The 15708-nt window shown below is 39.9% G+C and overlaps 1 protein-coding gene across 6 annotated transcripts in view; it reads right to left on the reverse strand.

Annotated features, from left to right (window-relative positions):
• The window catches only part of ebf1a (EBF transcription factor 1a), a 162210-nt gene that overhangs the window by 65568 nt on the left and 80934 nt on the right, over positions 1-15708 (reverse strand). For all 6 annotated transcript variants that reach the window (XM_061928122.2, XM_061928120.2, XM_061928116.2 and 3 more), the window contains exons 8-10: positions 15067-15208; positions 11319-11449; positions 928-1054 (exon numbers count right to left, since the gene is read on the reverse strand). In XM_061928122.2, the coding sequence (XP_061784106.1) occupies positions 928-1054; positions 11319-11449; positions 15067-15208 (400 nt within the window). The remainder of the gene's footprint in view (positions 1-927; positions 1055-11318; positions 11450-15066; positions 15209-15708) is intronic.

The raw sequence follows: 15708 nt of genomic DNA on the forward strand, positions 1-15708 counted from the left end.
GGTGTGGGGGGGGCATGGTCGGGGGGGTCGTGGTTGGGGTGGGGGCGTGGTTGGGGGCGTGGTTAAGAGGGGAGGAGTATATTTACAGCTAGAATTCACCAAGTATATATAAGAAATACTTGACTTTCAGTGAATTCTAGCTATATAGTATATATTTTTTATTTATTATATATATATATATATATATAAATAAGAGAAATACTTGAATTTCAGTGTTCATTTATTTACACATATACACACACATAACACTCATCTACTCATTGTTGAGTTAAGGGTTGAATTGTCCATCCTTGTTCTATTCTCTGTCACTATTTTTCCCACCATGCTGAACACCCTCTCTGATGATGCATTCTGCTTCGTCTCCTTGTTGTGTGCGCAGTTGTGCACTGCACTCTCTAAAAGCCATAGATGTTATTGTCACATATGCATGTACAGTAGATGGCAGTATTGTCCTGTTTAAGAGTGTCACAACATTGCTGTTTACGGCAGACGAACTGCTTTACGGTAGACGAAAACGTGACTGCTGCTGTTGTGTGTTGTTGCCGCGCTGGGAGGACGTTAATGAAACTGCCTAACAATAAACTCACATAAGAAACCAAGAACTCGCCCTCGATCATTCTACAGTTATAATGTGATTGGGCAGGCACGCTGTTTATATTGTGGGAAAGCGGACGTGAAAACAGGCTGTCGACACGTCACTCAGGTCCGCCTGAATTTCGGGAGATTTTCTGGAGAAAATTTGTCCCGGGAGGTTTTCGGGAGAGGCGCTGAATTTCGGGAGTCTCCCGGAAAATCCGGGAGGGTTGGCAAGTATGATTATACTGTCAGCCAGCAGGTCGGTGGACTGAAGTTGCATGATCTCTTTTCATTACACAGTAAACGACTGCAATTAGAGAGCATTGGTGCATACAGTATAGGTAGTAATACCTGTGTAGATGAAGCGTCCAGGTGTGCCTTTGCAGAACTGTTTGGATTTGTAGGACAGCGTGACCTCCACCACCCCGGGGATGTGTCTGGGTGGTGTCTGTACTCGGATGGCATGTGGGGTGATCAGCTGTGGGCAGACAGGTAATTATGATTAATAGGAGTTATTAACAATACAATATCATTATTCAGACCCCTTGGCGCAATGTTGTGATTGCGCCAAGTTATTTAAATTCAACCATTCATCCATTTTCTACCGCTTGTCCCCCTCGAATCCCTGCAAATCATGCACTGACTCGCAACTTTGTCCAATCCCTTAAACTTCCTCGCACCCCACATCATCACTTTGAAGCGTAACCCCATTTGTCCCTGAACAGCATCCGGAACGTGCACTATAGACATGGAGCATGCATAGGCGCCGATCCCGTGGGTGCTTCGGGGCCCGAGCACCCACGGGCAATGCCGAGCACCCACGTGGGATTAATGGCAACTTTCAATCTTTAAAATAATTTGTTGTAGTTAATTTTGTGGCGAGTTTGGTCCGTTTTATAAAATAATAAAGCCACAAATCATATGGGATATTAACTTCGCTGAACGTAAAAAAATGTTTTAAATACACACACACCGAGCACCCACTGGCAGAAATGTAAATTGGCGCCTATGGGAGCATGGATATACTTGAACAGCTGGTAAAAAATATGTAATTTCTACAGTATTGCTGTTTGAGAGTACAGTATTTCCGGTGATTTTTAACTGTGAAAGTTTTTCTTTCATTTTTTCCTCACTTGGAAGCTGAGATAACCACAGACATATTAGTGTACTTTGTTGTAATAAAGCCTATTTTGCACATTTTTTGTTCCATGTTGGCAAGATGCATTTCACAGTTTGTTGTACTTTATTAGTGCTGTTAAACAATTATATTTAAGTCTGATTAATCACACCTTTGCATTCTATTAATCATGATTAATTGCAGTACATTTCTTGCATGCATAATTTAAATCAACTTTAAAAAAAAGACCCTGATATTTTGGCAATAATGCCATTTTATTGTCAGACTGTCATACGGGAACATGTTGTACTTGAATGCACTTTATTTATTTACTCAAAACCTGGTTCACAGTTTTATTTAAAGTACAGTCGGTTTATTTGAAAGTGCAATTTGCCAGAGAGCAAAACAGTTGGAGTCTCCTCAATCATCTTTGCCCTGACAAATGCATTACTTACAGCAAAGCAAGCCGCTCCACCTATCAGGTAACCATCCAGATTAAGGTAAGGAGCATTTGTGGTCAAAATAAATAGCGCAAATAATCAGTGTTTTTACACTATTAATGTAATCGATTCTTGTGATTAATCGCAAGAGATAACACGTTAACTTTGACAACCCTATTGTTTTTATTTATTTATTAATTATGTATTCTTCAACTAATTTCCCTGTTATAATTACGCAGGCAGACAATCACAACAATTCAGAGAAATTTGCACTTTTCCCTGCATTTTTGTTTGTAATAAACACTTAAAAAATTTATTTACATTGTAATTTTGGGGCAGTCCTGTGAGGACTGGTAAACTGCTGTCTAGGTACAGTACATAAATGTTAGATTTGTTAAAATCTTGTGCTTTTGGGGCTTAAGCCTCCAAAACAACACTTAAAACAATGATATCAGATTTGTAAATTCAAAAAGCCAATGCAAAAGATGAGCCTCAAAACTTTGCCGCAGCTTATTTATTTGTATTCATTTTTTTAAAGCAGCAAATTCAGTCATTTTAGGCTACAAAAATCACACAAAAAACAAGCAAAATTATAGAGAGTCTAATTATTGTGATGATTTTACACCTATTACCAATTAAACCATTCAAAAGCGTGCATTCTTTGGGGGTGAAAATAAAAAAAATCCCAATGGCCTTTTTACACTAAACTCTGACAACAAGGAACAATAACCTAAATATACGATTTAATGATCAATATTTATATAACAAAAAAAAGGGAAACAAGTCTTCCTCATACATTATTATCAAAAATATTTTAACACCAAAATTCACTTTTCTCTCATATTGTTGCCAAATAAATAATCTGAATTCTTGAATGTTCAATATGTACACATTCAATGCAAAATACAGTACCTTGTGTAAAACATTTAAATGTATCCTCACAGTCATCACATATGTTTAATTTGTATATTTAATATGTCCAAATAAGGTAATTTCCAATTCGGAGCTGCCGATGTCTTGCAGTTGATTTCTTTTAACAAAATAAACCAGCTTGTTTTCAAACAGCATATGATGGTATTACATAATTGTATTTATAATGAACAATGAGTGCTGTGTATGAATGGTTAGCATGTCTTCCTACCAGCCAGGTGGCAATGATTTAAATCTGGCTATGATTTTACACCGGGTATTCCGGTTTCCTCCCACATGGAAACTAAATTGTCCATAGGTGTGAATCTGGGTGTAAATTGTTGTTGACTGTATCTGTATGTGTCCTGTGATTAATTGGTGACCTGTCCTAAGGACCCTAAAGTCAGGCTGGGGTAGGCTCCAGCTGACCCATGACCCTTAACAGGTTAAGTATTAGACATATCATAAATTATTTTTAGGGATGTCCGATATCGATATTCCGATATTGTCCAACTCTTTAATTACCGATAGCGATATCAACCGATACCGATATCAACCGATATATGCAGTCGTGGAATTAACACATTATTATGCCTAATTTGGACAACCAGGTATGGTGAAGATAAGGTACTTTTTTAAAAAATTAATAAAATAAGATAAATACATTAAAAGCATTTTCTTGAATAAAAAAAAAGTAAAACAATATAAAAACAGTTACATAGAAACTAGTAATTAATGAAAATGAGTAAAATTAACTGTTAAAGGTTAGAACTATTAGTGGACCAGCAGCACGCACAATCATGTGTGCTTACGGACTGTATCTCTTGCAGACTGTATTGATATATATTGATATATAATGTAGGAACCAGAATATTAATAACAGAAAGAAACAACCCTTTTGTGTGAATGAGTGTGAATGAGTGATGGGGGAGGGAGGTTTTTTGGATTAGTGCACTAATTGTAAGTGTATCTTGTGTTTTTTATGTTGATTTAATAAAATAAAAAAAATAAAAAAACGATACCGATAATAAAAAAACGATACCGATCATTTCCGATATTACATTTTAACACATTTATTGGCATTTTTTATACATCATATTTATCACATTTATCCGATAATCTCTAATTAATTTCTTATCAAAATTGGCATAATTCATAGTTTAATGCAGCCAATTTTCACTATTGCGTGCATCAATCAGTAAAGTTTGACCTTTAATTAAAAACATAAATACATTATTCTCTGATTGATCAGTCAGATAGTATGGTGGCAAATTAGAAAACAATCTAATTCATCATGAAGCATGGAAATGTTAGAATATTATATAAAATATATAATAAAGACACACATTTGACTTGAACTTCCTTTGAAAGAGCATACATACATATTCGGCTGGCCTTCACGCAGCCTACTATCTGTTGTTTCGGGGACATTGATGCGTGTTTTGTATGTCTAATCACTGGTACAGGGCTGAAAGAATGATGTTCAAGTTGTCTTCCATAGCGAAATAAATAATGGTTCAAAGGTCTTCAAAACAAGGAACTGACCAGATTTTTATATTTTTAATGGATACTTTTTTTTAATTATCTACACATACTTTTTTACAAAATTCTCTTCATCGATGGATGAAACAACTCAACCGTCGCCCTCTTCGTCACTTCCTTTTTTTGGACTCGCCCCCACCTACGTGAACACTTTTTGTCACGTGGACTAATTGACCCATTGGACTTGTCTGTCCTTTTACTATAAAGACAGTGAAAAAGTCTCCACCATCATCATTCTTAAGCTCACGTTTGCAGAAGTTTGCTCATGGTGTTCATGTACGTAATTGACAATGCTTTTGCGGGAGTGAGACCAACGCTGTGACATTTACCAGGTGCCTGTTGGAAATAAATACTTGGGAAATCTTCCAGAAATCCCAACCTTTTGACAGTTCAGCAAAAGAATGCGAGTAGAGTGTAACTCAAATATCAGTTAATATTATTGATAAGATTACAGTTGGTACAGCAATAGATGATGTCTATTACCTGACACCTTCTATGTTAGCTACTTCTCTTTGTTTATAATGTCTATTTTCTGCTGGATTTACTCTCTATTTTATGCTGCAGCTGTTACATATACTTTAATATTGTACATGGTAATTGTTATATATTGTATATATGATATAAACATATAATATAATATATCAGTATATATCCTATACTGTACATATATTATGTAAATATTACATATATATGTTATATTTTATATTGCTTTTTGTCTATTTATACCTGCATTGTTCTTTCAATCTTTTACATAATTTGTAACTGAGCTACTGTGTGGAACAATTTCCCTTGTGGATCATTAAAGTTTCTCTAAGTCTAAGTCTAAGTCAGTGGTTCTTAACCCGGGTTCGATCGAACCCTAGGGGTTCGGTGAGTCGGCCTCAGGGGTTCGGCGGAGGTCAAAACACACCCGACTCATCGGGTAAATACAAACTTCTCCCTATCGGCGTATTACGGATACGGCAACAGCTGACTGATTTGCAGGTGTGTAATTTGTTGTGAGTTTATGCACTGTGTTGGTTTTGTTGTTTGAACAAGGTGATGTTCATGCACGGTTCATTTTATGCACCAGTAAAAAAACATGATAACACTTTAGTATGGGGAACATATTCACCATTAATTAGTTGCTTATTAACATGCAAATTAGTAACATATTGGCTCTTAACTAGTCATTATTAAGTACTTATTAATGCCTTATTCGGCATGGCCTTATTATAACCCTAACCCTCTAACCCTGACCCTAACCCTTACCAAATAACTCTAAATTAAGTCTTTATTACTTAGAATATGTTCCCCTAGTGTCCAAATAACTCCAAACTAAGTCTTTGTTACTTAGAATATGTTCCCCATACTAAAGTGTTACCAAAAACATATAACTTTGTTTTGAATTTGAAAAAGAAAAACATTTTATTTTTCACTAAAGAAGGGTTCGGTGAATGCGCATATGAAACTGGTGGGGTTCGGTACCTCCAACAAGGTTGGGGCGGCGTGGCGTAGTGGGTAGAGCAACCGTGCCAGAAACCTGAGGGTTGCAGGTTCGCTCCTCGCCTCTTACCATCCAAAAATCGCTGCTGTGTCCTTGGGCAGGACACTTCACCCTTGCCCCCGGTGCCGCTCACATTGGTGAATGAATGATAAATGATAGGTGGTGGTCGGAGGGGCCGTAGGCGCAAATTGGCAGCCACGCTTCCGTCAGTCTACCCCAGGGCAGCTGTGGCTACGAAAGTAGCTTACCACCACCATGTGTGAATGAATGATGGGTTCTCACTTCTCTGTGAAGCGCTTTGAGTGTCTAGAAAAGCGATATATAAATCTAATCCATTATTATATTCCATTATTATTAAAGGGGAACATTATCACCAGACCTATGTAAGCGTCAATATATACCTTGATGTTGCAGAAAAAAGACCATATATTTTTTTAACCGATTTCCGAACTCTAAATGGGTGAATTTTGGCGAATTAACCGCCTTTCTATTATTCGCTCTCGGAGCGATGACGTCACAACGTGACGTCACATCGGGAAGCAATCCGCCATTTTCTTACTTTCGTTGGTGTGTTGTCGGAGGGTGTAACAACACGAACAGGGACGGATTCAAGTTGCACCAGTGGCCCAAAGATGTGAAAGTGGCAAGAAATTGGACGAAATTTGTTCAAAATACAAGGCTGTGGGGAAAGCCGACGAAATGGTCAGTCGTTTGTTCCGCACACTTTACCGACGAAAGCTATGCTACGACAGAGATGGCAAGAATGTGTGGATATCCTGCGACACTCAAAGCAGAAGCTGACATCAACTCCAAAAATGGACAGATCAGCTTTCAGGAAAAGAGAGCGGAAGAGGGTATGTCTACACAATATATTAATTGATGAAAACTTTATTCATTACTCGCGGTTTTACGTAAATTATTATACATATACTGTGTTTACCAGTAATTTAGCTTAAAAACATTTTTTTCTTCAATCACTCGAGTACATTAGGGTAGTCTTGTGTAATGCAGTATTTTGTGTCTATTTAAGTATGGTTAACCTGAGTGCTGAAATCGTGGAAAAATATATATGTTCTTAGCGCGCCTCAAATGGGCTGTCTGCACTCTCAAAGTGCATGTTGTTGCCAAATGTATTTCATATGCTGTAAACCTAGTTCATAGTTGTTAGTTTCCTTTAATGCCAAACGAACACATACCAATCGTTGGTTAGAAGGCGATTGCCGAATTCGTCCTCGCTTTCTCCCGTGTCGCTGGCTGTCGTGTCGTTTTCGCTTGCATACGGTTCAAACCGATATGGCTCAATAGCTTCAGTTTCTTCTTCAATTTTGTTTTCGCTACCTGCCTCCACACTACAACCATCCGTTTCAATACATGCGTAATCTGTTGAATCGCTTAAACCGCTGAAATCCGAGTCTGAATCCGAGCTAATGTCGCTATATCTTGCTGTTCTATCCGCCATGTTTGTTTGTATTGGCATCACTGTGTGACGTCACAGGAAAATGGACGGGTGTATATAACGATGGTTAAAATCAGGCACTTTGAAGCTTTTTTTAGGGGTATTGCGTGATGGGTAAAATTTTGAAAAAAACTTCGAAAAATAAAATAAGCCACTGGGAACTGATTTTTAATGGTTTTAACCCTCCTGAAATTGTGATAATGTTCCCCTTTAAGAACCACTGGTCTAAGTCTAAGTACAAAATGCGGCTGCTAGACTTTTGACAAGAACAAGAAAGTTTGATCATATTACGCCTATACTGGCTCATCTGTTCCCCTCCAAGGTTTCTCATTATATCCCATTGGGTTGAGTTTTTTCTTGCCCTGGTGTGGGATCTGAGCCGAGGATGTCGTTGTGGCTTGTACAGCCCTTTGAGACACTTGTGATTTAGAGCTTTGATTGATTGATTGATTGATTGATATAACAACATTCATCCCAATATTGAAATAGCGATACCTCAAAAGATGATGATCGTTCTTGGTATTCTTTTTTGTATTATCGTCCAGTAAATCATCTTGCTCTAAAGACCTGAGGTGAGCTGATAAAGCCTAAGGCAGTGTCATGCTAAAGATGGTTATCAGTGCTGACATGGATCTTTACAGAGGGCTTCAAAAGTAGTCTATGAATAAAACAGCCCTCCCTCCGCAAACATCTATTATGCCGTATAAGTAAACGTATGATATGCTTATCCTCGCTGCCCCTGTCTCGGTGTCTGTCAGTGCTGGCTGTCTAGCTGCCGTGAGCTTACATTAAAGCACCACAGTTGTCTTTAAGAGGCTCGCTTAGAGTGGCTGATGAGCCCACTCGCCATGCGCTTGTGTGCATGTGTGTATGTGTGTGTGTGTGTGTGTGTGCGCGCGCTGAAGGCTCTTTGAAGGAAAGCGGCAACAAGACAAAACACAGATGAGACCTCACTGAGTACTCGTTTTCTGCATCCTGTGCCCAACTAGCACTCAAAGCTCGAGGCGCTCAGAAGCTATCAATGCTCCTGCCAGCGTGCACGGATGTGTACGTGCACGTGTGTTGTTCAAACCCTCCCTTTTATTGCTCACTTAACTAGGCTTTCATTCTGCCATTGTGTGACCCCCGCTCACGTTCCAGCACGATAATATAGGGAGCTTTTTATAGAATAATTTCTTTACTAAAGAGAAAGCTGTTTTACTGCGCCAGTTGCTGACCTTCAATTTCTCACATAGACTGAATTTACATTTTAGTCATGTGGCAGATGCTCCTTACAAAGGGATGCATATTTTTCAAATACAAATTCAATAAAAATACACAGGGAGCTGAATATTTGTGCACAAGTGACACAAATAAACAATGAGTGAGGTGAGAAGGCGGAAAGCTGCACATCCCTTTGAATTAAATCCATTGTTATGATTCTCCTTGTGTGCAGGGTGACCTGGAGCCTATCTCAGCTGACTTTGGGTGAGACGGGGGTACAAACATTTGTCACCAACCAATCCCAGTACACATAACGGACGAGATTCCTTTATAGAATCTCCTCTCTGGTCAACAAAAGCACCATGAGGATTCTAGCGGGAACTCTCGTTCAACCCTTTTTCGATTACGCATGCACCTCCAAAACCCTCAAATCTAGACTCCAAACATCCCAGAACAAGCTAGTCAGATTACTTCTAGACCTCCACCCCAGATCACACCTCACTCATAAAAGTGGGCTGGCTCAGGGTGGAGTACAGAGTAAAACAACTTGCACTGAGCCTAGTCTATAAAATCCGCTACACCTCCCTGATACCGAAGTACATGTCAAACTGCTTCCGCCATAACCACAACACCAGGGGGAGCTCCACTAACCACGTTAAACCCAGATTCCGATCCAACAAAGCTCTTAACTCATTCTCTTTCTATGCCACATCAATGTGTAATGCGCTCCGAACAGGTGTAAAAGAAAGGGCATCTCTATCCTCCTTCAAAACTGCACTAAAAGTACACCTCCAGGCAACTTCAACCCTAAACTAACACCCTCCCCGGATTGTTAATAATCAAATGTAAATAATCAAATGTAGATACTTTTTCTTTTTCCAAAAACAATTTGAAATGTGGACTCGTCAGACCACAGAACACTTTTCCACTTTGTATAAGTCCATCTTAGATGAGCTCAGGCCCAACGAAGCCGACGGCGTTTCTGGGTGTTGTTGGGAAAGTTTTAACTTGCACTTACAGATGTAGCGACCAACTGTAGTTACTCACAGTGGGTTTCTGAAGTGTTCCTGAGCCCATGTGGTGATATCTTTTACACACTGATGCCGCTTGTTGATGCAGTACAGCCTGAGGGATCGAAGGTCACGGGCTTAGCTGCTTACGTGCAGTGATTTCTCCAGATTCTCTGAACCCTTTGATGATATTACGGACCGTAGATGGTGAAATCCCTAAATTCCTTGCAATAGCTGGTTGAGAAAGGTTTTTCTTAAACTGTTCAACAATTTGCTCAGGCTTTTGTCGACAAAGTGGTGACCCTCGCCCCATCCTTGTTTGTGAATGACTAAGCATTTCATGGAATCTACTTTTATACCCAATCATGGCACCCACCTGTTCCCAATTTGCCTGTTCACCTGTGGGATGTTCCAAATAAGTGTTTGATGAGCATTCCTCAACTTTATCAGTATTTATTGCCACCTTTCCCAACTTCTTTGTCACGTGTTGCTGGCATCAAATTCTAAAGTTAATGATTATTTGCAAAAAAAAAAAAATGTTTATTAGTTTGAACATCAAATATGTTGTCTTTGTAGCATATTCAACTGAATATGTGTTGAAAATGATTTGAAAATCATTGTATTCCGTTTATATTTACGTCTAACACAATTTCCCAACTCAAATGGAAACGGGGTTTGTATGTACATATATACATATATATATATATATATATATATATATATATATATATATATATATATATTAGCCTATTTCATTATAATAAATGACATGATATTGTTTGTTTCATATATTTGAAGGCTTCACACCACTGCTCTTATTTTTTAAAGTGTAAAATAGTTAAATATTGTAATTTATGAGCATCTTCATAAACACAGTATTGTTTGTTTTGATGTACTATAGAAGGCCATAGAACACGTTTTTGAATGTTCAGTTACCTCTTGGCAGCTGATACTGCAATTTGAATTCTTTGCAAAAAAAAAGTTGAAGCTCAGTGTTCCTAAATACTTGATAATTTTAAACATTCTTCAATAAAGTAGTGTATTTAAAAGTACATGACTTCTGTTATTATTATTTTTTCTTTCCATCACAGTATTGAAAAAGTATCAAACATCATGGATATTCATAGGTATCAGTATCGTCTACTGAAATCCTGGTATCGTGACAGTCCTAAATGCACATATACAGTATACAAACAGCCATAAACTGACATTGAGAGAGCCAAGATTTGCCCACAGAATCTTGTTGGTGTAAGGCATACATGTTAATCACATGTATATACGTATATGGGGACGGCGTGGCGGAGTTTGGAGAGTGGCCGTGCCAGCAACCTGAGGGTTCCTGGTTCAATCCCCACCTTCTGTACACTGTTGGTGGTGTTCCAATGCCCAGTAGTGTGTAAATGTGTTCCGGTATAGTATTTCTCCAGCAATGGTCATGTGGTGATATAATTTATGGTATTTTGAGAGGTAATCATTGAAGTCAGACATCACTGAAAGCCTAGGTGAGAAACGCACGGCCCGCCAATGCGTTTATGGTCATCATAGCGATGCCTATCAAGGTGACAAGAGAGTGACTCACCTCGCTCCAAACCAACATGGTGCCGAAAATGACCTGCAGTCCGTCAAAGAAGTTGTCCCCGATGATGATAACTGTAGCGCCCCCTGTGGTCCAACCTTCACTGGGGCTAATGGCTTTGATGCTGGGGGTTGCTGAGCAGATGAAAGGACAGAAAGAATGAGATGTTAAGTAACCTAATGACAAGCCCATAAAGGTCTTTGCTGCTGGCACCATAGAGAAGACCTTTATGGGTACGACACATGTAGCAGTCCCCTCTTTCACACACACATTACCTGCTCTCCTCATCCATCCCAAGGGTTGAGAACAAGCGAGGAATACTAATCAGAGTGATTATACGCACCCCGTTATTAAACATCACCCCTGCCCTGTGTGCGAGGGCAGCGGCGGTGTGCTTGTTTTATGACACGTGGCAAAGCGTGAAGGCATGTAAATGTCAGGTGTGCTGAGTGTCTGATCAAAGGCCATGCGACCGGGGAGCGGGGCCGGGCCAACAGTGGCGCTGCCCTCGGAATACGCCGCCCTCATTAAGCAAACACTTAGCACTTGCTCGGCTATCTGTTTCCTGCACACGGTCATCTCCAAGCCTCGCGGCACTTTTTCCTAATGTGTTTCACGAGCTTTTTGTGTTTTCTTTCAAAGCATATTCACTCGACACGGAACAACAAAACAAAGAATGAGTGGCGCTCCACTGTTACGTGACCTTATCTGCCAGTATTACGGACTTAGAGATTGCGGGATGTGATTGAAGAAAAAGAACAAAAATATATGTTTGTACCAGCTAAACCTCTGTTTTGCGCGTCTGACATGTTGTAATTCTGCAAAAGCGGCGTAATCCACTTTAGCCTAGGCTGACTCCCCCGGCCCCTCGGAGCCTAGCCTTTGCGCTTTGCCTGACTCTGTGTTCTGTTGATCTTCCCCAACAAGCCGGAATGATATTTAGCCTCCCGATACGCCTGCGGAGATCAACATTCACCACGCGGCAATCTGTGGCTGTAATCATAGCCTAAGATGCCTCCTTTTCGCAGCCGTTGATATTACGTGCGCTCCATGCGGATGTGTGTGTGTGTGTTTGGATTAACCAGATGGTGGAACGTGAATCCATGTGATAGGATTATACTTTGGGGTGTTCCTCTGTGCCATCTGTTCAACTCTATGCACTGTTCATCTATTATCGCTTGAAATGAGCCCCCCCAAAGTTGTGCGTGCCGCACACACGGTGCCGGATGGAAAGTGAAGGCAAAAACAAAAAGGAAAGCGCGGCGTCTCCGAGCTTAGCATTTCATCTTTGCTTTGTACCATCAAACAATCTTTGCTCCCCCTTCTCCTGTCAGGCACCTCTCGCTTCTCTTCCTTCACTCCCGTCGTTCCTCCTCCAACCCCCATCATCAGGAGAATAAAAAAAAAAAAAATCACAGGGAGGAAATTCCCAAACAAATCTCTCTGACACAAGGAACATCTGTTAGTGTGGCGAGTTGCACTGTTGTTTCATTGTAATATCCAAGCCTTTATGATGACTCCAATATGTCTTTGTGGACTTCTCTAATCGCCTATCAGACCAGGCCAAGTGGTCCTCCGCGCCTCCGGAGACTAGTCATTAAAAAGACTTAACCACAGCGTTCAATCCTAATGCAATCTACCATAGGCCATCATGTAAATCCTGGCTTTTTTTTTTTGTCATTATCATCCCTGAGGTTGACTCTCCTCAAAGAGAAAGAGAAATATGTTTCTCTTATTCAATCTCTAGGAAACAGAAATGAGAAAATAACTGGATTAGAGATTTGGGAATCAGTGCGTGCTCCCTAAATCATGTGCACATGTCATTATGAAGTATTAAAGGGTCTGACTCTGCCAGCGCAATGTGCATGGGTGTGTTTAAAAACCTGAGGGATGGGGAGTGATGGAGGGCTGCGGGATAAAAAGCAGGTCTCCGAGGAAATAAAGTCAGTGTTGGCTCTAAGCAGAACAGACCTCATAAGACACGTAGTGCTTATGCCAGGCAGAGTAGAAGGCCCAGAGGCGGAGACCTGAGGGGAGCAAGACGCCAGGGACGCGCAAGAGACTCACTAGCTACCACTTTCTCCTCTCTGAGGCGCGACTTAGACACACTACAAGAGACCAAAGTGAGAAACATGAGCGAGGAAGAAAGACGGAGGAGAGAATGAGCTCGGAGACAGACAGTAAGAAGGCAAGGAGGAATGTGGGGGGAGTGGGGGGTAACTGGAACGAGATGGAGGACAAAGAAGCTTGATGATACTCTCAGGAAGTACATTAAAAAAAAAAAAAACGTGTTCTCTCACATTGAATACTGATTACAGACTATGGGCATTTAGTACGATTACAACTTATACATTTACAATTAAGATATTTGACAGAAAACCTTATCCATACTGTAATATTTTAGAGAAATGTGCGTTTTTACACTATGAAAACCTGCAATCATTCAAAAGTGCTATTTTCTTTCATAAATGTATATACTGGTATGTACATCCATAAAAGAAGAGCCGCAGGAATTGGCAACAGCCCAGCAGGCACAAGACATTGTTACAACGTTGATTATACACACATGCCCTTTAAACCTGACTTCCGAACAACGTAAAAAAAAATGTTGTATTGGTAAATTTAGAGCAGAGGTGTCAAACTCATTTTAGCTCAGGGGCCGCATAGAATAATATCTATTCCCAAATGGGCCGTAATGGGCAAATCATGGCATGATAACTTAAAAATAAAGCCAACTCCAGGTTGTTTTCTTTGTTTTACTTTGGCCAAAAATAGAACGAGCACATTATGAAAACGTACAAATCACAAATAATCCTCTGGACAAAACACTTCAAGCCTGTTGAAAAATCTGAGGAAATTGGTGCAGCTTCAAAAACACTTTGTCTGTGTATCTACAAAGCCAGGATTAAACTTTAAGTCACAGTCTTTCTGATGTGTTCGAAGCAGAAGACATGAAACGGCAGGTTTTAATTGTCTGTGGGTCGAAGAGGAGGAGCCACAGTCACCCTTTACTGTGTACCTCTTGCTTGGCCCCGGTATAAATTGTTTGCTTGCCTAACAGAATTACTATTGTGACATCCAATGGACACATTTAGAACAGGTTACTTACTGGCATAGTCGGGCTTTGCTTTATTGTGGTGACAGAAACGCAAACCCAAAATAAGCAACCACACGTTCAAAAACAAACCCAAAACGCTGCGACATGCAACTCACAAACTTTGTAAGCGACTTTAGAAAACAAGTAACTTGTAATATGCAGACTTGGCAACACTGCTGCTCGCTTCTAGGAATGGTGAACGGTGATTAGGCACGTCGATGTGGATGGAAATAACTTTGGTCTTGTAGAGGGAGCGACCTGCCACAGCTTCTAGGCTAAAGTTATCATTCAATTTACCCTTTTTTGTCCATTTCTGCTCTCTAGTCATACCTGTGGCTTAACATCAGACGGAACGCCACTGCTTTTTTTACGCTACGGTATGGATTGGTGGTCACATAGCAATAATCCTTTAACATACGTTAAAGGAAACATTTGTTGACTGGTTATTATCGCGTTCATTTTGACAGTCCTTGTTTTTAATCCATATTTAATGTATTGAGATAGTGTGTCACTGTTTTGGAACTACGGATGGAAATTAGAAACCTTGCAAATATCTGGCATATTGACACAATATCCTGTGTTATAGTGTTCAATAATGTGCATGGTCCCTCAAAATGAATTAAAAAACAACCAAACAGTATTTTCAGTGCTCACCGTGTTCCAGATAGGACGGTGTGCCTTCCGAAGGGTCCAGTCTTCGAGCTCGGCGCCCGTGTTTGGAGTTGTTGTGCACAAACATGTTGTCAGACACGGCCAGGACATGACCCTCCACGCTCACCGTAGTCGACACAACCACCTGAGACCGGGGAAAGACAGATGGAATGCATGAAACTGGAAAATTGACTAAAATTAAAGCGGAACAAGCCATTTGGATTAGAACCTAACTGTACACATTCATAGAATCTTGGCTTCTGCATATACCTTCTCATAAAGAAGTTGATACATCATTACATGGGAAATCATGGGCAATATTGTAAAAAGAATATGGCATTAACCAAAATAAGTCGAACATATATTCTTTACAATATCTGAACAAAATGTCTTACCTTTTGTAAAGTAGTTTTTTTTAGTCTTTTTTGCACAATTAGGCTTACCAACAAACACAAATATGACAATAGACACATAATATTATGGATATTATCAATACCTGCCTTATTTTGTTGGACCACCTTTAGCTTTGATTGAACCTTTGCTGTTGTTTCGTTTCTACAAGTTTCTGCAAAGTCACAACTCATTTCTATCCAAAGTTACATACGTTTTTGATAAAAACCTTGTACTGATAACTTATGTTGTAGT

The sequence above is a fragment of the Nerophis lumbriciformis genome, linkage group LG35 (assembly GCF_033978685.3).
Source record: "Nerophis lumbriciformis linkage group LG35, RoL_Nlum_v2.1, whole genome shotgun sequence".
Taxonomy (NCBI): Eukaryota; Metazoa; Chordata; class Actinopteri; order Syngnathiformes; family Syngnathidae; genus Nerophis; species Nerophis lumbriciformis.